Here is a 23,785-nt window from a genome sequence, read left to right on the forward strand (position 1 = left end):
CCTGACATCGCAAACATCATCTGAAATGGCCAACCCTCAATCTCCTCTTTCTCCCTCCCCAGCCAAGCCTATCCGGCCCGGGCAGCAGCCGGTGGCGTCTCCCACCCACCCTAACATGAACCGCAGCGGAGGAGGCTTCTACCAGAACAGCCAGACGGTGTCCATCAGGGGAGGGGGGAGCAGCGGCAGCAGCAAGCCAGACAAGAAGTAAGAATAACACCGCTCTTTTCTTTTCAGGGAGCTCAACGAGACCATGTGTCATTTAAGAGACGCTGTAACCGATTAACGCTATCAGTTCAAACGGTTAAAAGAAATATTTATAATTAATTCAAAAGCTGAGTGGCTTGTCACTTTAAGGAGAAAAGCTGGTCCACCTTAACAGCCCACCTTAAGAGGCGGAGCCGGAGTTGCAGGATACAGGAAGTCGGCTCCGGTCTCTCCGGCTCGCTCGGGGCTCGCTTGAGCGGAGAGGAGGAGTTGTAGTTTTGTAGCATTTATTCAGCAACAAATAAACTGTACACACACTGCTACACCTACATTCACAGCTAGAACGCCACCAACAACCTCACACTCACCGCCAACACACACACACACACACACACACACACACGGACACTCGTTAAAGTTACGTTGTGCTGACAGACTGTATGTGTGGCGGCAGCGAGCAAGAAGCCTCCGGCAATGCTAGAGCTGCTAATGTAGCACAAATACACACACTGTCGCTATCGTTCCGCCGGGCAGACACACAGCTGACAACCTGCTAAACTAAACTAGACTTTTACTGGGAAAGTGGCTGCATGTCCGCGACACTACACGCAGCATCGTAGCTGCTAAGTTAACGCTCCCAGACGGTGAACTGGAGACTCAGTTATCTGTTGTGATCACACACTGCAGCTGGTACGAGACACAAATCTTATCGGTTAACGGTTAATAATCGGTTAACGAGGGTAGGTTATCGGTTAAGAACATTTTTCAAAATGAGCATCCCTAGTAGAAGCATTTAATATTCTAGGTTTCTGTACGATGTATCATGATCATGAATTCTCTTTATTAATGTCCCCAGTTTGATTCCGGGTGGAGGTCTTTGTTAGATGTCATCCCCTTTATTTCTCTCCATGTTTCCATCTGCATCTCCACTGTAATCATCCAGTTAAGGTCATCAAATCTTACAAAAAATATATCTTTGAAGATAAAATAAGAGCATCCATAGCTGCCCTCTGTTTAAAGCCCCCCTCCAGACAGTGTTACTTCCTGTTTTCTGGTTAATATTCTCCCTCAAACAGAGAATGGGGGTGTGGTAATAGTCAGCCATAATTCGTTACCATGGCAACCATATTGCATCGTTTTTCAACCCAGTTTAGATGGAACCAGCTTTGATGAATTTACTGTTTATCAGACCACAAATGAGACAAGATTTAGCGCAACACACCGACTCTCTCTGACTCGCTCTCTTCTTCACCGTCTCCTCCTGGCGAAGCGGTCGTCTGGCTGCCGCTGCACCGAGGAGCCGCTCCGCTGCACGCCGGCCACAGCGCACCGGACGACGGATAGACATGTTACCGAGCGCCGCTGTTTAAAATGTAGTTTCGGGACGTTTTAACACAGGTTACTCTGGCCTCAGCTCCAACACCGACATCGCACCGGGCTGCACTGTGATTCCTTTATTTCTCTAACGGGACTTCTCTTTTGGGCTGAGAGTTGTGCGCTCCCCGTCGTCCACAGCTGTTAGAGGCCGGCAAACCTCCAAAACGGCATCGGCTGCTTTCCGTGACTTTATCTCCAGCAGGAGGAGACGGTAAAGAAGAGAGCGAGTGAGACAGACAGTCAGTGTGTTGTGTTCATTCTGCCGGTGGGATTTAATTCATTTTCGTTGATTTCAGCCGTTCACCGCACACACAAATACCATTGTGAAAATAAAATCCTCAGTTAGCTAACGCAACAAGTTGGGCTAGCTAACTACCTAACTAGTGAACTAACTAGAAAGACAAACTGACAGATTAACAGATTTATCAGTTTGCTGCTGCTCAGACTCAAATGAGCATGAGTGCGTCTGCAGCTTGGAGGATGACGTCTGACCTGCAGCTTCTACTATAGTCATACGTCATATTCCCATTTTAGCAACAACCTCAACCAAATTTGTCAAAAGAAAATTGTCAAACAGTTTGGTTAATCAACTTAGTCAGGAGATGACTCAAATAAATATGAAATATCATAGAAATGCCAAAATACACTGGAGGGGGGCTTTAAGTTTCATGTTTTTCTGGTGTTTACTGCATTTGGTGACTACAGAGTGGAAGAGCCAAACGTATAGATAATTACTATTTAAAAACATGAAGTTAACAAACTGCTTCTCAGAATTAGAAATAACATTAACACTAAAACTACACCAAAATAAGGACAAAATCAATAACAGAAAGTTGTAAGTTTAGTTCAGAGAAATACAATAATGAAATACTTTAAAGGAATTCTACACTGATCATACCCCTACATCAGTAATCACATGAACGTTTTTATCAAATATTAGTAGAACAAGGGTTGTTTAATCAGTTTGGAATCCATTTTTTCAGTGTACATGTGTTAATATTCAGATTTTCCAGCTGCAAAATCTGCCTCCTTTTTTTGTTGAAACTGAATTGTCATTGACACATCTTGATATAACTTGCCAGCTGCATGGTGGATGGTAGCGGTTGTATGATCAGAAAGTGTGTGACATTCACTAACAGCATTTGTATTTGTGTTTCTCTGCAGCTGAAGAGCAGCGTGATAGAAGGATGACACCACTGAAGAAGCCAATATCACCCCCCCCCGCCCACCCCGACAACCTGTCATTCCATTACAGCGACCAGGCTCCTCGTTGCTGCTTTGGAGCCACGAAGGAGTTTCTGAATTATAAATATATATATATAAATATTCCCGGCCTGTACAGCTCCAGCCCCCCACACCTCCACCCACTCCCCCACTTCCCCCAATTCTCATCATGACTCGTCTCTTTTTCTCGTACTGGATATAATAATAATAATAATAAAAAAAAAAAAGACAACAAATTTAATTTACAAAAGGCAAGATAACATTCTTATCCACCGAACCAAACGCAGTCGTGAGCGCAGCCTCGGCGAGCGAAACCAGCCAACACCTCAAATGTGTAGCTTCGGTTTCGTTTTTGTTTTGCACAGTCTGTCGTCATCCGTCGTCGTCGTGCGAGTAGTTCTGCACTGTGCCATGCTGAATGTAACGGTAGCGACATCCGAAAAAGAGAAAAACAAACAAATGAAAACAACCTAAAACTAGAAAAAGACCAAAAAAAAAACAAAAGGAGTCCCTACCACGAGAACTAGCTTGACCCTATAGGCTAACCTCTGTATATTTCATCATTACTATTGGTTGTTAACCACACTTTTTCTCTGAATAGATTTTACATGCTACTTTAAGGAAAAAAAAAACGACAAAAAAAGTGTATGGTTTTGAATTGACTAGATGGCGTCGAGCACTACTGTTCTGTCCGGTCTTGTACAGATGTCAAATTGGCACTACTGCACACGCTTCCCCGGAGAGAGAGAGAGAGACAGCAGGGGAGCGGCTAAAAAGAAGGATTAAAAAATCAAAAGCCACGACGTGCGACAGTGTACTGTAGATGTATTTAACTAAATACCTGTGGAGGCCAATTGTTTTTATCATTAAGTTAAAATAAAACCTATACTCGTAATGGTGACTTCATGAGAAGGATGTAAAGAATGTAGAAGGAAAGAAAGGAAGAGAATGATCCGGTTAACACGACAAACTTCCACCTTTTAGCATAGCCTATGCTAAGTAGCTAAATGTACTGTTGTTACTTCTCTCAGTGGTTAATAATGCTGTGTTAATGGGCGCTATTTATATCTCTCTGCACATTGGAGCACATAGTCTGCAGGCATATAGACTGAGATAGCACACACAATGCTTGTCCTGTCCTAGCTGGGTCGCTGTCACTCACTCATTTCCAGGACCTTTGTTTTTGTTTTTTAGTTGTAACTGTTCCCTGCCGTATCATGATTTCTTTTCAAGGGTGCCTCGCCTCTTTTTCGGTCACCCCCACACCCTTTTTTTGTTGTTTCTCATAGATTTAGGACCTGTAACTGTATTTGCCCCCTTTTTGGTTGTAAATTTGCAGAAAGCAATGTGTTTTGCTGGGTTTTATGTACTGTATCTCTTTCATTGTTCCATAGATGGTGTAGATGCATATTTGAAGGGGGAGCGGCGATGGGTCAGACCCTGTCAGCTGATCAGCCAGTCAGGAGAGCAGGGTCTAAAATTGCACAACAATCTTCTGTCATCATCTGTAGGAGGGGGTTTATTTAACTAAATCTAGTCAGGGGTGTAGGATTTATTTTGTGTTTTATTGTCTTTGTTGTGTTTTTAATTCCCACCACAGCTTTTTTTTGTTGTTTTGTTTTAACCCTGTGAAGCCCCACTGCATCGGCAAAGAGCTTGTTGTGATTGTAACCCCCAGCGTGAGAACACTAACATCTTGTGCAAGTGCAATATACTGTAAAATACACTGTATATCAGTCGACTGGCAGGTGTGATCAGGGTGTGCTTGCAGCGAAAATCCTGCCATATAGAGTCAAAAGTCCTGCCCTTCTTCCTTGTTAGCTTCTGTTCCACTAACTTTTCAATGTATTTTCTCATTGAGGGCTTCTTTCATTGCCATTTCTAAAAAGCTGAAACATAATACAGGAGCTTTTCTGGACCATATTCTAAGATAGAGAATCTACTACTGACACTTTACTATCCAGTGCAGCAGTAGATATTTAAATTAGAATATAAACAAAATCTTTTTAGAAATACACATTAAAGAAACCTTCTATTTGGCTGAGACTAGTGGAACAAATCTAGCTTGAAAGAGGGGGATGGGATTTTGGCTTTTTCTCTAAGATGTCATACTAAAACTTGTCATCTTGTCACAGAAAAGTTGGGTTTAATAGCACTTCTTCACAATACCTGCACTCAGAAAAACACTCCATATGTGTCTGTTTTTGACAGGAGGACAGAAAGGTTTCCGAAGCCCTGTAAATGGAACTGTTTTGTTGACAGCAAATAATTTAAGGAGTAATAATTAGCTTCTCCAAGCTGCAGGGAGGAGTAGCTCCCCCGTATCTATGACAGGACAGTGTTTGGTGTCTATCGAGATGGTTTATTCCCTCTGTGTAATCTTCTAGATTAGTTAAGACTTGGCAGCATGGACCTCAAAATGTTTATCCTTTGACCTTCCACCAAAACTGGATATGAAATGGGGAAAAAATAGTTAATAAAAAAATCAGCAAAGAATAGTTGAGGTGTTTACCTAAATTGGATTTTGCATTAATTCTAAATTAAAAGTGTAGCCACTTTTTTTATTACTGTGTAATAGTTGGTCAATTTTTAAAGGACAGTTTTGAGGATCCATCAGTAGACAAGGTACTGGATCATTCCTGGAGAACTGGGGCACAAAGAACAGGGCTCTGATAAGGACGGAGATGGGAAGTTCATGAGATCACAGTTTTGGATTGATTGCATGATGTAAATGTATGTGTGATTAAATAATTATGAGAAAATGCTTGCACCTCTCTTTCCGTTTGTTGTGTTCCACCTCCTAATTGTTTAGCAGACAGCCATTTAATGTTGAAGTTGTATCACGCGTATAAATGGATTTTCTGAAATCAGATTGAAGGAAGGTGATTATATTTCTGTGAACATTTGGTCTGGGACAGTTTTTCATGGTTTGGGTTAGGCCCCCTGCTTCTAATCAAATTAAATATTGATGGGGAGGTAGAGCAGGTCGTCCACCAATCGGAAGGTCGGCAGTTCGATCCCCGGCTCCTCCAGTCCACATGTCCAAGTGTTCTTGGGCTCCCGAAGGCCGAGCCATCAGTGTCTGAATGAATATTTAGATCCTGATGGGCTGTTTGGCTCCTTGCATGGCAGCCTCTGCCATCAGTGTATGAATGTGTGTGTCAATGGATGAACGATGACATGTAGTGTAAAGAGCTTTGAGTGGTCGGAACACTAGAAAGGCGCTGTATATATATATATATATATATATATATATATATATATATATATATATATATATATACAGTTTTAACTTAAAAACTTACATTTTATTGTCACATATATGAAACTTGACCTCTGCATTTAACCCATCCTAAGCATTTAGGAGCAGTGGACTGCTGTAAAGCTACTCGCTCAAGGACACCACTTTGTGATTATAGGACGGCCCGCTCTGTACCCTTAGCCACAGCAGACAATACTGGGCTTCTAACTTAGCAACAGTTTTGCGGCAGGCTCCTTCTGGTTTCAACCTGACAGTGCCCCTGTGAGTAGATTAGAAGAAAGCTCCATGAACAAATGGGTTTTCCCAGTCTGGTGTGGAAGAACTTGACCGGCCCGCACAGAGCCCTGACCTCAACCCCATCCAACACATCTGGAATGAACAGAAACTCGAAAAGAGTCTTTAAAGTGGTGTAGTCATTCATTCATTCAGGTCAAAACTTGATTTAAAGGTACAGTGTGTAGGATTTGGCAATATCTAATGGTGTGGTTGCAGATTGCAACCATCTGAGTACTACCAAGACAGCGGTAACGTGAGCCGCCCAGTGTAAACACGTGGTAAAGCCGTTCGCTTCGTTCAGAGGCCATCCTTACTGTAATAACACTACTTGAGAAGAAACGGAAGTCAGACGGCGCTACCACGGTTTTACACTCTGCGGCTCACATTACCACAATTTCCCAAGCGTATCGGAGAACTACAGTGACCTTCAGGTAACGTAAAAACGTGAAAGTCTCTCTCTAGAGCCAGTGCTTGGTTTGTCCGTTCTGGGCTACTGTAGAAACATGAAGGAGCAACATGGCGGACTCTGTAAAGAGGACCCGCTCCGTACGTAGATATAAACGGCTAGATATAAAAACACAACAATTCTTAGATTTGGGTAATTATACACGAAAGAAAATATACTTATTAATATTATATTCTGTTTTTGATAATAGATCCTCAGAAATGTCACACACTGTTCCTTTAATACTTAGAGATTTGTAATTAATAATGTTGGTTAGTACCAGTAAGATGTGTATGTGGGAGCCCTTATGCATCACCAGGGACATTTTTGGCTTTTTTTTTTTTTTTATCCTTTTGGCTATTTTAATGCATATGGCATACATTCTGGCAAGGGTGTGATTTTTTTTTTGGGATTTTGGAAGTTCAACCCCAGCTCCTATAATAAGTCTATAATAAACTGTATAGCCAAAAGACAGACACTCAGACCCTGACAAGACAAAAAAATGTTCCTATTAAAACCCATTAAAATTAAAATGCTTGATCCCACGGCCATCACAGCATAACATCATGCGTTCTATTTGGGGCTGTCAGTCAATTAAAATATTTAATTGTGATTGATTGCATGATTGTCTAGCGGCTTTTGTCAAAAAAGCACCAGAGTTTTGCCTCTTTAGCCCCGGAACACACATGGAACGTCAGGATCGCGTGCAGGCTGCGCGGCGTGGTGGCTGAGTGATACACGCGTCGGGCGTTCACACTGCATTTCAGCTGCGTGTCTGCTGCGTTTCTGCTGCTGCTGTCAGCCCTTTCTTTCTACATAGAGTTTGCCTTTTAATGGCCATTTCATTTCATTATAAATATCATTTAGATTTATTTTAGACAGAGAAAGGTTCAGAAACGTATGGTAATTTGTGAATAATGGTAATAATCCACCATTAAAATTCCGTACTATATTCATTCATCAAGCTCTCCAAGTCACTGCATGTTCTACAACACCGTCTGGCACATATTTCAGAATAAAAGCCTCGTGTTAACAAATGAAGGGATCTGTCCACAGAAAAAACGCTTGAGGGCTTTTAATTCGAAATGAAAGCAGAAAGTGTTGAATTAAAACCCATACTTTATCAATTCATGGAGCTCTCTAAGTCACTTTAAGTTCCACAGCACTGACTGCTCATATTTCAGAATAATAGCTTTGTGTTAACAAATTAAGGAATTCTGTCTATAGAGCAAACGCTTGAGGGCTTTTATTTTGAAATGAAAGCAGGAAGTCTTGATTTAAAAGTAAGTCTTTACTTTTTTTTATCATGGTAACATATTCTACAGATAGACATGTAAACTGTAGTAATCTTGCTGATATGATGTTAATATACAGTCAATAGATCACTTTCCCTGTTCGTAACATATTCTACAGATGTCTAGACATGGAAACTGTAGTAATGTAGCTGATATGATGTTAATATACTTTCAAGAGATCACCTTCACTGTCTGTTGCTGCTCTGAAACACACGGCACGCGGCACGCGGCACGCGGCAAAAATAGGCGAGACCTCAAATCTCTAGAAGAGACACAGCCGAGACGCGTGTGAGACGCTCAGTGTGTCTGCTCTAACGTGTTAACAGGAACGCCGAAATAAAAAACAACAGGTAACGCAGCCGCCACGCGCTGCTGACGTTCCTGGTGTGTCCACGGCTTTACTGTTTGGTGCAGAGGACTGACCTTCTGCTCCCTGCTGGTTCCAACTGGCCAAGAAGTAGTAGTAGTAGTAGTAGTAAGATATTAATAAAAGATGTAAAGTGTAATTTGTGAGTTTTAGATGAGCTAGTAAGGGGATTTTTTTTCCATCTTTGGACAGAACCAGGGAGAGCTTTTCCATATTCATACTAAGCTATGTTAGCTGGCCGATGGCAGTAGAGCTTCATATTTAGAGTAGGCCTACAGAGAGACCACAGACTGGACTAGAATGGCACTCGGAGAGCGCAGACCTCCGCCAAGGTGTCTGACTTTAAAAACAGATCACAGCTCCCAGCTGGCGGTACCGTGAGGTGGTCGGCTTGTTATTAACACGGTGTGTTTCTGTGTAACGTATCGGCGGATGCCTCTCTCATTCAGCAGCCTTGTTATGTCTGTATAACGTTACACTACGTTGTCTCTCATCCGTCATCTACCGCTTTGTTCTTTCTCACCGCGGACGGCCAGCAGCTCGCAGTCTCGCCACACACCCACACACGTATCTTTCTGCTCTCAGAAGGAAGGAGGCGGGGTCACGCGTCAGGCTGATCGAATCCTTCATGGATGTATTAAAGGAATCCTTACAAAAATTTTGGATCTGGATCGCCACCAAAATCTTTGGTGTTCATTGTGCTACACTTCCACCGCTCCAAAACATTTCATTCAAATCTATCCCAAACTTTTGGAGTAATCCTGCTAACGGACAAACAGACAGACAGACAGACAAACATAACCTTCTGGTAATAAACTGGTACACACATGAGATGATCACGAAAAAATAGTTTGTTTAACTAATCCATCGTTGGCATTATTTTAGTGAAGACATCTGCAGTCTTAGAACACAGAAGTACATCACATCAATGGAGGGAACACGGCAACAAACATTTGGAAAGTTGTCATTCTATTTATTTAGCTAGTTTATCAAAAAGTAAACCCGTTTGTCTCCCGGTGTAGCTGTAGTTCCGGTTTATAACCGCCACGTGGCGCTGATTCACCGTTTACCTCCAATTTCAACGTTTGACAGGAGCTCTCACTCCGACTGTATTTCCACTCCAAACGGAGCCGCTTTTAATGAGTTAATGAAGATACACACAAAAAATAGCTAATAATCGACAGATATCAACGTTTACATTTTCATGAACAAACGGTCATTTGCTTGCTTGAAATGTCGTTTCTCGTAGTGCCTCCGAACCGGATTTGTCACTATGGTAACGCCAAAGTTTACGCATAGGACGCGGGGTATCTGTCAACCGAAAGGCGAGACAGATTTAGTCCTGGGAAAAAAAAGTAGAGTGACACATGTTTCTAATAGACGATCTTTGCGTAAAGGTAGTTGCCAAAGTTGTCAGGGCAGGCGTGAGTCCGCGGGCACGCGCACTGCTGTGGATCACACCGGCCAGGAAAGAAGAGCACGGGAGAGCACCGAGCACCGCGATCTGACACTGACTAACCGGACCAGTCACCTTAGTGAGACACTCTCACACCGTGCTCGGTACACAGGAACGGGGACCGGATTAGAATCTCACCGGGAGCTGTTGGAGTTTCCTGTTCCTCCACGGAGACGGAGGGTCCCGCCACTAGAGCAGGTAGGTGGAGGTGGGTGTATCATGTTGGACTGGTTGGAATGTTTAGCAGGGAAGCTAATTAGCTGCTAACGTTAGCGACAGATTAGCTCCAGTAGATCAACACAGACCAGAGCTATAACTCCATGGTAGGACTACAACACGTGAAGAGAAGTTAAAGGGGCGACTTGTACACTTCTACACCTCTTGTTCCTCAAAGAGCGCTAAAGTATGAAGTATTCACTCAGATCATTAAGTTCAGAGGAATGCTGTAAATACCAGGAACTGTGGAGTGAACTCCTCCCTGGAGGAATACCAGCTCCAGTAGTATCAACACCAGCTCCAGTAGTATCAATACTAACTCCAGTAGTATCAATACTAACTCCAGTAGTATCAATACCAGCTCCAGTAGTATCAATACCAGCTCCAGTATTATCAATACTAACTCCAGTAGTATCAATACCAGCTCCAGTAGTATCAATACCAGCTCCAGTATTATCAATACTAACTCCAGTAGTATCAATACTAACTCCAGTAGTATCAATACCAGCTCCAGTAGTATCAATACCAGCTCCAGTACTATCAATACTAACTCCAGTAGTATCAATACTAACTCCAGTAGTATCAATACCAGCTCCAGTAGTATCAATACCAGCTCCAGTAGTATCAATACCAGCTCCAGTATTATCAATACTAACTCCAGTAGTATCAATACCAGCTCCAGTACTATCAATACCAGCTCCAGTACTATCAATACTAGCTCCAGTAGTATCAATACCAGCTCCAGTACTATCAATACTAACTCCAGTAGTATCAATATTAACTCCAGTAGTATCAATACTAGCTCCAGTAGTATCAATATTAACTCCAGTAGTATCAATACTAACTCCAGTAGTATCAATATTAACTCCAGTAGTATCAATACTAACTCCAGTAGTATCAATATTAACTCCAGTAGTATCAATACTAGCTCCAGTAGTATCAATACTAACTCCAGTAGTATCAATACTAGCTCCAGTAGTATCAATACTAACGCCAGTAGTATCAATACTAACTCCAGTAGTATCAATGCTAGCTCCAGTAGTATCAATGCTAGCTCCAGTAGTATCAATACTAGCTCCAGTAGTATCAATACTAACGCCAGTAGTATCAATACTAACTCCAGTAGTATCAATGCTAGCTCCAGTAGTATCAATACTAGCTCCAGTAGTATCAATACTAACGCCAGTAGTATCAATACTAACTCCAGTAGTATCAATACTAGCTCCAGTAGTATCAATACTAGCTCCAGTAGTAGCATCAAACCGTAGACATTCAACTCTAATGACAGGTCTTCTTATATCCTCTGGGGAATTAGTTTTGTACCATAGATTTTTGGTAAAGCTAACTCAGTGAGAAATGTTACAGTAAATGTTGGGTTGTGGGTTCACTCTATTACTCTATTGTTAGCTGTCAGGGTGCTGACCTGTCAGGGTGCAGCACAGGGCAGGTAGCAGCTCATTTTACTCTTTGAATGTGAGAACGTTCAATGACAATGGGCGTGAGAATTAACGTGTTACTACTAGAAGTTTGAAGATAAGACAAGTCTTTGTGGTTTGAAAACTGGAGTATAAATCACAGTAGAGCTGGTTGATGTAGTGTTGATTGATCTGTGCACTGATTTTTCGATTAGATCAGTTACGTCACCATGCCTGGCATAACCACTATATATCCTGAAATCAGCAGACACCTATTTCCCGATTTGATACTATCACAATACTTGGGTGCCAATTCGATATGTATTGCGATACTATATTACGATTTATTGTGACAATTGTTAACTTTTGTAACACTAGACCATGGAAAAAGCAGAATCATACACTTCTTGGGACTTTTACTTTGGAAAATGTCTAAATGAATCCAGTAAAAATATTTGATTTTCAGCATGTATGTAGTCACAGATGTTCTGAAGTTAAATATATCAGTCATTGTCAGGCATTATTTATTACATTTTTTTCCAGCAACCCAAAATTCAATAGAATTAGTGGTATTTCCCTCACAAATTAGTGGTATTTTCTAATTAATTTAGATTAAAAACTAAACTAATTTACATTATCAAAACTGTAATGGATAAATTCTCTGTCGATTAAATTGTTTGAACACAATATATCACAGCATAATAAGAGTTTTTTCTCACATGGTTGTGTTGCAACCTCTAAGTTGCAGTTGAGTTGTAAGATCTACTGTGTCATAGGGAGGTGATGTCATGTTGAATTGGATTTGTGTCACTCACTCACTACTCACTTCCTGCTCTCATTCCTACAGTGGGTGACCTACCTGGCTCTAAACACGTCATTTTTTTGTTTTATTTATGTTCCCATTTCTCTCGTCTCTCAAGATGCCCACATGAAGTGAGCTGCAGCTGGCTGTGGTTTGTTGAAGTGTGACAGCATGCAGGGGACTGACAGTTGTAGGGGACCTCAGGGAGTTGAGTTTTCGAGGAAAGTCGTGGTGAGAGGTGCCTAACTGGGACAGCCTGTGCTGAATCCAGGCTGTTTAGGGGAACGTGGACCTATATTTGGTGTGACTACGTGCAAAGGTCACACAGTGCAGTTCTTGACAAGCTCTGCTAGTTTCTGATGTTATAAATTGTGACTTCAGATTCACATTTTAAAGGTTCAGTTCCAACCCCCCATGAAGTGCGCCGGGCTGTGAAGCAAATTTCCGTAGTGGCCAAACGGTGGTACTACAACTTCTGTGTCCGTCACATGATGCCATTGGGCCCAAAAATACTTTTTCCCATTGACTTACATTGGGAAAGAGACGTCCGTAAATCAACGGATAATTTTTTTTTGGAGGTAAATCAACTTCCTAGTACACTCTAATAGTCCTTATTTAAATCATTTGGTCCCAAAAGTTGTAAAATGCACTAATAGCTTAATCCAGAGTTATTTCCCTTCCTCCGTTCATGTGAATGAGCTCCAGTCTGAGGCTGGAGCGAGGGCTGGGAGGCGGAGTTAAAGGAAACGCTACTGCGCCTGCTCTACGGGCCCAATGGATGCAGAACATCTCCAATGATTTGGATACTTTATCACTTGGCAGTTGAGCCATTTAGGCTTCATGCGCCACTGAGCAACTCTCATAGGAATGAACAGGCGCCCGCCGCCAACGCTGGATCCAGTTCTGTTAATACATCCATGTTCAGTTCACCCAGAATCACAAAGAAACATAATCTCTCACTTAGGGGCCATATTGATAGTTTTTGTTTGATGTGTTTTTGTTGCTCAAAGTATTGAAAGATAAAAATAAACACTTCGTTCCAGAAACATGTTATGGTGACACAAAACTGGCAGTCAACAGTTTTTTAAGGGATAATTTGGCAAAAGTAGTTCCTATGAAAACAGTTGATGTTTATGAATAAAAAAATAATAGTTTAATGTCTGAAAAGTTGACCTCTTGGCTGTTCTGTAAGAGCACCATGTGAACATTTAAAATGAGCTTAGTGAGCCTCATTTCACTTCTCTTTAAATAACTCCATAATGGGAGAGAAATGCGCTCTCTCTGATGAAAGTAACTCACTCAGCGTAATCACTGGCTGGACAGAAACAATCTGACCTCTGCTAACTAGTCATGTGAGACCCGATGCAGCGCAGTGACTCTGCTGCCTCACTTGTCCGTGTTTCAGTGGAAACATTTCATGCGTTTTTAACGTTGAAAAGCTCTTTCCAAGGTGCTGCTTTCTGTTTTGCTGAGGCGGGAAACAATGGGAGGGTGTGTTTCCTACATGTGCTGACAATGGCAGATTTTTCCACCACATAAATTGAACACAGTTGAAATAATCCCACGTACATTTCGTATCCTACCTTCCCATCACGTCAGTCTCTTCCTGTAGCTCTGGATGGTTTTATTCTTCGTACCCAGCAATCCACCTTACTGTAAACCTTATTACCATCACATCACATTAAGGTGCTTCCTCTGATTTTGCTGATTGGACTCTGAGAAGATTTGTGCCATCCACTAAATAGCAGCGCTGATGCTGGAGCTTAATCTAGGCAGGGATAAGTGAAAGAGGCAGCAGCCTCCTGCTACTTAACCTTCTAAATACCTTTCAGATAGAAGAATATAACCAGAAAGTCTTCATCAATACTTATGTTGTACTGTTGCATTTTTGTTAACATGTGACTTGTAATGTCATAGAAAATTTGCATAAAAAAGTTTCAAAATCTTAAATAGTATTGTTGGGTTTTAGAGGTAGGACGTTGTGTGAGATGAGTGGTTTTTTTTAGTCTAAATGATTATTTGAATCAACAGCTGTCAGACTGGTTTGTAATTTACCTAAAAACATAACAGAATATTGACGAGGCGTGAGCGAGTGATAAGAAAACAACCAGGAGCACAATGTGTGTTGCATTCTGTTGCACAAGGAAGGCAGGAAAGTAACTTTTGTCTCTCGGCTGCAGTGACTCCAGTCCCAAAATTTTGGTGCCTTCAAATGAAACTCGTGAGCTCGTGTTTACAACATGGGAAGTCGTGTACAAAATATGCTTGGTGTTTTGTCTTTGCAAGTGGTTAAGTCATGAGAACTTACCGCTTCTGAGCAACGACGATATTAACATTACTGTCGACGTCTACAAGCCACAGAGGCTAACGATTTAGCAAGCTAGCAAGTGGCTAACATAATGCAGGAAATGCAAAGGCCTAATGACAGAGGAAAAAGATAAGGCCGTTTGGAACATCAATATACGACTAAAATTACAATATATTGACTTATTATGCACCGAAAAATGAACTTCCATGGCCTCCGCCATTTCTGACAACGTCAAGAAACACGTCACAACTTGTGAACTCTGAGCGTTCAGAAACTTTCCTCTTACGAGGTTGTGAATATGACAAGAGGGAGGCGTTCATATGGACTCTTCTCATGAACACGGTAAACACAACCCCATTTGAAGGCATCATTTCCCAGCCATTGATTTTCAGCATGTATGTACTCAGAGATGTCCTGAAGTCAAATATATCAGGATCATTGTCAGGAATTATTTATAAAAATAATTTTAAGCAACCCAAAAATAAAGAATAAAGACATTTCCCTCACAGATTAGTGTTATTTTCTAATTAATTCATAAGGGACATGTAATGTATTATATTTCTGGTGAATATAATCAATCAATCTGATTTCAATAGATGTATTTTGTATAAACAGTTCCCTTTGTTAACACCTTACTTTGAAAACTGGACGTAGTCCCACATGTCTACTTCCTCTAACTACTCCAAGTCGGTCTCTAGCTCTCCTGTCAGCTCTGTTCTCTTTATCCATCCATGGTCAGCTCCATCGGGGCCGTTTCAATGCAGAGAACAGAAATGTCAGTATATGGGTGCCCTACAGTTGTAGCGTTGCCTCATTTGACTACGGAGATGAGAGCGACGGGCGGCTTGACCGCACGTTACCGCGATACGATAACGTTTCCTGTCCATGACAGAATTAGCATGCAGCTTTAGCCGTGATGTCTAGCTCTGCTTTTCCTTTCAATGTGTGAAACCCAAAGTGTTTCCATCCTTTACTGGATGTGTAGTGTTTACCACGCTGGATTTAACGTGGGAGGGTGCAGGTCGTATCCACGCTGACCCTCTCGTCTCGGCTCGCTGCGTTTTGTTTTGTTTTTTGACAGATACTGAACGGATATGACGTCACGTTACTCAGACTACAACAATAAAAGCGGTAACTTCCTTCAACCTCCGTATAGACTCAAAAGCAGCAAATATATTGATTCTGGCATTAAAAAAATCAATTTCAAAATCATAAAAAGAATAATTGCAATGCATAAGTGAATATATTTTGTTTCCCACCCCAATATATATATAGCTTATATTATTCAGTAAAAAGCAGACAAAGTTCCTCAACCTCAGTCCACGTCTTTAACACAAGGACGAGATAGAAATAGAAGAAGCGTTGTCTTCTTCCAGCCAGCTGAATTAGCAGGTCACAGGTTCATGAAGAAGGCTGCCAGTTCCTGTCATGATATGCCCGTCACTCAGTCTAATGCCTCACTAGTCCGCTGTGTGTTGTTATTGTGAGCTGTGAATTGGCATCAGAGGCAGCTTTTTGTTTCATTTGGCTAATGGACGTTCTGTGTAGCCAATAGATTTGGTGAGATTTCCCTCAGAGCCTGTTGGCCTGAACCGACGAGGTAATCCATGATGATATTATCCCCGCGGTCACCGTATCAGGAGTAATCCCGGCGCTGTTGGCCTAATCACACCTAATCACAGATCTCTATTAAGCTAATGAACAACCGGTAAAGGTGCAGAGAGACGCCACATACAGTAGTAATATTGGATAATTGCTGCCTAACCCACGTTTACTGGCTTTAAAACGATGTGCCAGTTAATCAGGCGGCTGTAAAAGGGCGTAGCTCATGTCGCTTTATGTGTGTAGAATGTGGGTACTTCCCATGATGTGCTTGTTATGGATCAGACTCTTAGCACTGGATATGAATAGGATGGGAAATCATTCTCTATAAATATGCTCCCCAAATAGATCCATCAGGATTTAGTGTGTCTGACAGCCACAGTCACTACATAGACTTGGCAGTGAAAGTTATTTATTGTGTGGTTGGTATGGTGCCCAGCTGGCTCTGTGTCTGTGTGTGCAACATGAATATAAAAGCTGAAAGACAGATGTCTAGTCTTGATTGACCATTAAAATCAGAGTCTTGGTTTTTAAGACCAAGTTGTGACTGGATGTGACTCACTGATGACTGATTGTAATAATGACTGTAATATCCTGCTTTAACTGCTACTGACGCTGTAATATCCTGCTTCTTCATCTGGATCAGATGACGTCCACTTTCTTTGAAATCACTGTCTGGCTTGTTGCTTGGCTCATTTGAACCTCATCTTGGTTTGTTTTGGTTGGCTAGGGACATTAGATTAAATTTAAGAAGGCCAAAGTGTGCCCATTACACCATGAGTTTTATTTTATTATAATAGCCCCGCAACAACGTAGTCGGGGGTATATAGTGCTCCACGTGTCTGTCCCTCCGTCCGTCCCTCCGTCCGTCCCTCCGTCCATCCGTCCGTCCGTTACACTTTTCTTTCCGGAGTAGAACTCCAAACTATTTCACTTGGGAACTTCAAAATTGGCATGATGGTTGACAGTGTGGTCTAGTTGTGCCCATTAGTTAATTAGTTAATGCCCATTAATTCCATTAGTTCCAAAAGGGCAAAACCTTTGGCCCTGCTTCAGTAAGAGTCAAGCAGTGAGCGGGGGTATCTGAGCCATGCTCACTTTTGCCTTGTTACTACAAGGAGTGCTGTGTTTTGTCATGTTTTACCAGCCTGTGCGCATGAAAAGATGTATAAATGCCACGATTGATTGATTTTTGCGTCATTCGTACGCCATGTATCCTGCACTGACTGCAATGTAACACGCATTCGCATTAAATGCCACGCTTAGAGTTAATGATGTAGTATAAAAAGCGAGAAACGTGATTTCCGTACTTGTTTCCATACGTGATTTACTTCATTAACTTACTTATTTTAAGCCCAACCATGACGTTTTCCCTGACCCTAACTGAGTGGTTTTCTTGCCTGAATCTAAGTTAGTGGTTTTCTTGACTAAACCTAACTGTGGACGTTTGCGTTGCGTACAAATGACACGCAAAAAATGCCAAAATGTGTACTCATCACTCACACAGAATGTGAGTGTGATGTCGTGCTATTTCTACGCCTTCCTGTGAGACCTGGTTAGTTTTACTCTAGGCCTTTTGAATGTGAACGTAGTAGGTTCCATTAAAATGTAAAATATTCTGCAGGTTATTACATTCATGTGTAATTGCCACAGTGAGACATTGTTGATCTGACTTGCTTTTTGCACTGTGGTTTTATTGGTCTGAATTGGTCAGGAGTTCCTGTTTAAAGACTACAAACACAGGGATGATGTGTATGAATTCACTCAACAAGCATCTGCATTGTTTGCTAGTAGGCTTTGAATGTGTACCTAGCCTACTTCCAGTGTACATTTAAGGCATTTGGCTCACATTCTCTCCTGGAGTGATTTTAAAATGGTAGAGCAGTTGCAGGAAATTGAATTTTCTTAGAGTACTAGCATTCCAGGAAAACTGTTGTAATAAGTTCAGAAGTTTGTAATAAGTTCAGAAGTCAGTCTTGCAGTGCAGCTCCAACACTGCATTAGGAGAAGTGCTAAATAGGTATTTTGAAAGTTAGATTCTAGTAAGGCCATAAATGTGTGGGCTGTTTTCTGTAAATAATCTTACACTAAACAGAGGTACACAGGCGAGATACACATCTTTGAACTTGTATGCTTGTTAAAGCATGACGTATTTCTTTTCCAACTAGCACTGGTAGCAATGTGGAACAATCTTTCTATCAAAATAGCCAGCACAGAGGAAGCCTGAGGCGATAATACTACAAGATATCATCATGTCACAAGGGCAAATCTTGTACTGTAAATTGAATTTTCTTAGCTTTGAGTTCTAAATGTTTGCCTTTATTTGCCCCTTGGATTATTATTATTGAACTCAAGTTTGCCCTTGAAGTTCACTACAGATAAGACTTGCCTTTTAAACTAATGCTTTTTGTTGTCACCGACAGTTGAGTTATGAGCATTTTTAAAACAACTTTAAAAATATATATATAAACACTTCAAAGCTCAGCTTGCTCAAGGTGTGCTGGAGCCTCACCTCATGTTGTAATAGTGTGTGTGTGTGTGTGTGTGTGTGTGTACATGTGACTTCAGCAGTAAACTATGTGTGTGACTCGACTAATCTCTCCGCTCGGCAGCAACTTGCCTCAGTTGCTGCTAGACTCGCTGTCATTATCAGACAGAGGAACAGAGAGGGACGAGTTAGACGGACAGAGTTAGACAAAACAGAGATAGAGTGGGGAGAGAAAAAGGGGACGCACAAATATCCTGAAGATTATATGAAACACACTCCATTACACAGCCCACGTATTGATTCAATCATGATTGTGGAACATAAAAAATGGCAAATGGAAATGTAATGTATGGGATACTCACTTTAGCTCCTTGTTGTTTTCCCTCCAGCTCTGCTCAGGAAGCCATGCTAATAAACATCTTCCTCTTGCGGTGAGCTGCCTGGTGGACAGTCAGAGGCATCATGGCGGAACTGCCTATTGCCCCCGGCGAGGTCTACATCGAGGTGGAGTACGACTATGAATACACGGCCAAGGACCGCCTCATCACCATCCAACAGGGTGAATGCTACATGCTGGTCAAGAAATCCAACGAGGACTGGTGGCAGGTGAGGAAGGAGGAGGGCACCAAAGCGTTCTACGTACCGGCTCAGTATGTCCGCGAAGTCCGCAAAGCCCTCATGCCACCTCCTAAACCTCTCCCACATCCTCCTGCTGCTACTGGCAACACACCTCCACAAAGTGGTGCAATCTGGGTAAAGCCAACCAGTCTGGAGCTGATACTCCCCGACCGGCCCGCCGAGAACCTCCACAGACGTGAGTCCAACTATCAGCGCTCGCCCTCCGCACACGCCTCCTCTTCTGGGAACTTCAGTCCCCCGAGTCAGCGCAGGAACAGTAGCCAGCATCAGCCCCCCATCTCTCCCACCGACCACGACCGAGCTCTGGCTGACATCCTCGTCCACGGTGGCGTCCCCCAGCCTGCTCAAAAAGGAAGGTCCAGCACTCTACCACGCACCCGAGCTCGATCGCCAGACCTGCTGGACCGAGCCCCGCTGGATGTGGACGGCACCCAACACTCTGACTCTGCAGGTGAAGATAGACGCACCAACGACTCGGAGTCCGGAGACGAACTGAGCAGCAGCTCCACCGAACATCTGCAGGTAGGGTCATAACTATTTAAAAGATTGTTTGTGCTGTTGAATGGTTTTTCTACAATGTTGGCTCTGAGACCCGGTTTAAACTCCAGGTCCAATCCAGGATCTGCTAAGGGAGCTTTTAAAAATAACGCAACACAATAAACATCACCCCACAGGCATCATGAGAGTCAACAGTCTGGGGCACATATCAGTGCAATGGAGCCGTCTGCTGCCATTTACTGATTTCAGACACCGTCACTAGTTGTAGACAGCTGTTTTATGATTGTACTGTGCTTTTAATATACAAACAATGATGACATTTCAAAGTGGCATCCCCATTCAAGCTATGAGGATCATTTGCATCTTAACAAATGCAAAGTGCAATAAACCTGTACTAATAGTGACTGTTATTTTCTGCCTGTTCCTATCATAGCCACAGCAGATGTCTGTATCGGTGTCTTTATTTAACGGTACAACACATTTTGTGTTGCTATATGACACTGAAAGTGGTTTTGTGCAGGTGGCTCTACTTATCCCCCCCCCCCATGTTGTTCATTAAAATCTCTTTGACATGTTTAGGTGAGCGGACCTCTTGTCCTAAATCACAAAGTTTTGTTGCACCAGGCGGTAACCTCCGGGTCTGAGAAGTGAAGCCAATGCTGAAGTGCCTCAAAGTTGCATTCTCTCTACCAGCCAGCAGGGGGCGACTCCTCTGGTTCCATAAAGAAGTCTGATTGAATAGAGGTCGATGAGAAAATGAGCCTACTTCTCTCTTGATTTATTACCTCAGTAAACATTGTAAACATGAGTTTATGGTCTCGATCAGTTTCAAGTCTTCTTCAATACAGCATGAAGTTCATTTAGTAAATTATGGTCCCATTTAGAGTCAGATAGACCATAAAGCAGGGGATGTTTTAGGGCGGGGCTACCTTGTGATTGACAGGTCACTACCACGGCGTTGTCGATGTAATCGTCGTAAGACTTTGACCCTTTCACAGTGTGTTTTCAGTTCACGAAAGTTAATTGTAACGTTTTTGGTTGCTTAAAAATGTCTTCTTCAGCGTTCAGTTGTACTTAGCTCCACCCTCTCGTTTCACTTCCGGTTACAAAAAAACTGACATAGCGACGGCCAAAATGCCGAACTCTAGGCTTCAGAACTTCAGTCCACAAACCAACGAGTGACGTCACGGTGACTACGTCCACTTCTTCTATACAGTCTGTGTGTTGAACAGGGGATGTTGATCTGTCACTACAGGCCTAAAGCTGCTGAGGTGCAGACAAATGCAGCTTCAGTCAGTGAGGCGAGGCAGCTGATTACTTGTGAGCCTGGTCAGTGGGGGTGTTTGTTCCTGAAATCATTAGCTCAGTCTGCTCCTGAACAAAAGCCAGTGAGAAAATAGAAACGGGGTCTATGTGCTGCTGCCTCTGGATGTAGACCTCCTTTTTTGTGTGTAGAGAGGAGGGGATGGTAGTATAAGTTGAGTTCAAGTTACACATGTATAGAATAGTGCTTTTTACAGTTTGTGGATGTTTGACCTGAATATGTCGCAAATATCAATTCTGCCACGGTACCATAGCTAACACAAATAGTCATCAAGCACAACTATTGTTTTGCAAAGTTCTTTGCGTTACTTGATACTTCAATTGGACAGATTTAGAGCAGCTTTTGCACAAGTTTTTTTTTAAATGTAATTATCTGTGAGTCTATTTCCCACTGGATTCACTGTTTGTTAACCAGGTTGAAGGTTAGGTAAACCCTGCCTGCCAATGTGCAGCTCTTTCCATTATCATCCATTACCCTTGTCTTTTTTTAAAGTGCTATAACTGCAGTATAACCATAATATATGAGAGATTACGTTACAATTCAGAGCCCTCCTTAAAAACTGAACCGCTCACTTTTTTGTAGCACCATTATTCAATTTACAAAACAGACCTATCAAACTGAAACTGTAGGTTTACTCGTCATTAACTAAAAAGATTTAGCTTCACATCCACTAAATTACTCTTGACATCCGTGCATTGTCCATGACACTGTGTCCTAACTGGCTGCGAGCGACGCAGCACTGCGCAGCACGCCGTTTTCGTATTCCTGTCGCTCAGTTTGAAAGTGCCGTAATGGACGAGGAACGGTTGATTCATGAAGTTGTCTCCAGAATGTCTCCAGTCTGATCTGAAGAACACAGTTGATAGGTACATGGTTTGTTTGAATGACGCAACATAGCGCTTGCTGTTTGGACACGGTGTCACTCTGTGGCCGAGTTCTCTCCATCATTACGGTTGAATTATTCCTCGTCCAGCTTGACCTAACGTTACATTTCATTTTCAATTAACCAAAGTGACATAGTGTGATTCCTGTGGTGTGGTGCATTCAATGCGCATGAGACAGACAGCCGTGGTAGTGCTGCTTTTTTTCCCGAAAAAAGAATGCCTCCAGCCACAACTGTACATCCGTCCGTTCGGTCCATTCTTGTGAACGCAATATCTCAGGAAAGGCCTCGAGGGAATTTCTTCAATTTTTGCACAAACGTCCACATGGACTCAAGGATGAACTGATTAGATTTTAGTGGTCAAAGGTCAAGGTCACTGTGACCTCACATCCATCCCATTCCTGTGAACGCGATATCTCAGGAACGCCTGGAGGGAGTTTCTTCAGATTTTGCACAAACGTCCACTTGAACTCAAGGATGAACTGATTACATCTAGGTGATCAAAGGTCACTGTGACCTCCCAAAACACATTTTTGGCCATAACTCAAGAATTCATATGCTAATTATGATAATTTCACACAGATGTCTAACAGGATAAAATTATGTAATAAAGTGAAGTGATGACATTTTGGACAGACATGGATGTAAACTGCAACTTATCTGGTTGGCGGAGGCGTACAACCACGAGGCGATACTTGTAGTGTCACAATCAAATATTCATTTTCATATTCGAATACCTGTTTGTTTTTATGACTCAAATTTAGAATCATTGACAGACAGTTAATGTGTCGCAACTAGTTTTGGTCACATCTGCACTGTCAACTTCCCTATCACAAGTACTGATTTCAGAGCGATGCATCACACAATGACGCAACCACTGAATCAGTACGTTATGTTGTTAAAGGTTATCTAAAAGCGAGTGTATACAATTTCAAAGTCCGTTTATTCTCTGAAAGCAGCCCAGTCCACAATGGAGTTCCTTCCTTCCTCGGCCGCTCTGTGTGCCATTTAAATGGCAGGAGAAAAAGGTCAAAGTAGTCGAGCTTGTTTTGGCAATCTAGACAACCAGTCCAGCTTGGTCTAAAAGTAAACACTGTGATTTTCTCATTCTGGGAGTCATTTGATATGCCAATGCAAATATTACAACAAATACAAAAATCTCTTTGTTCTTTTTAATCTTCCTCTCTCAGATACTTTTCCAGATAAGAATAGGTGAAGTACTTTTATAGCGTGAACACTGCTCGGTTGTCTGTTATATATCAATGCCGTGGCAGTGTCATCTGTATTAGACTGCAAACAATCACAGCAACAGCACTAATACGTTAAACTGTGTTGGTTAGATTAACAGCTGAGGAGTAGACAACTAAATGAAAGTCATTATTAGGGCTGTCAATTGATTAAACTATTTAATCACAATTGATCACATGATTCCCAACAGACAATAACAGCTGTCAGGGTGTCAGTGTGCTGACTTGACTATGACTTGCCCCCAAACTGCATGTGATTATCATAAAGTGGGTATTTCTGTAAAGGGGAGACTCGTGGGTACCCAGAGAACCCATTTACATTCACTGATCTGGAGGTCAGAGGTCAAGGGACCCCTTTGAAAATGGCCATGACAGTTTTTCCTCACCAAAATTTAGTGCAGGGTTGGAGCGTTATTTAACCTCGTTCGTGACAAGCTAGTATGACATGGTTGGT

At 42.1% G+C, this 23,785-nt stretch overlaps 2 protein-coding genes across 10 annotated transcripts in view; both read left to right on the forward strand.

Moving 5' to 3' along the window:
- Nucleotides 1–5,572, forward strand: part of LOC119498237 (kinesin-1 heavy chain) — a 28,936-nt gene extending 23,364 nt beyond the window's left edge. The window contains exons 25-26 of the mRNA XM_037786884.1: nucleotides 63–207; nucleotides 2,749–5,572. Of these exons, the coding sequence (XP_037642812.1) occupies nucleotides 63–207; nucleotides 2,749–2,752 (149 nt within the window). The 3' untranslated portion in view covers nucleotides 2,753–5,572. The remainder of the gene's footprint in view (nucleotides 1–62; nucleotides 208–2,748) is intronic.
- A 4,212-nt stretch (nucleotides 5,573–9,784) lies between these two features.
- The window catches only part of LOC119498245 (rho GTPase-activating protein 12-like), an 86,604-nt gene continuing 72,603 nt past the window's right edge, over nucleotides 9,785–23,785 (forward strand). For 3 of the 9 annotated variants that reach the window (XM_037786919.1, XM_037786918.1, XM_037786920.1), the window contains exons 1-2: nucleotides 9,787–10,107; nucleotides 19,130–19,901. In XM_037786919.1, the coding sequence (XP_037642847.1) occupies nucleotides 19,203–19,901 (699 nt within the window). In that variant the 5' untranslated portion in view covers nucleotides 9,787–10,107; nucleotides 19,130–19,202. Of the gene's footprint in view, nucleotides 10,118–19,129; nucleotides 19,902–23,785 lie in introns of all 9 variants that reach the window. The other 6 variants (XM_037786922.1, XM_037786923.1, XM_037786924.1 and 3 more) reach the window with 4 other exon arrangements.

This window comes from Sebastes umbrosus, chromosome 12, assembly GCF_015220745.1.
Source record: "Sebastes umbrosus isolate fSebUmb1 chromosome 12, fSebUmb1.pri, whole genome shotgun sequence".
Lineage (NCBI taxonomy): Eukaryota > Metazoa > Chordata > Actinopteri > Perciformes > Sebastidae > Sebastes > Sebastes umbrosus.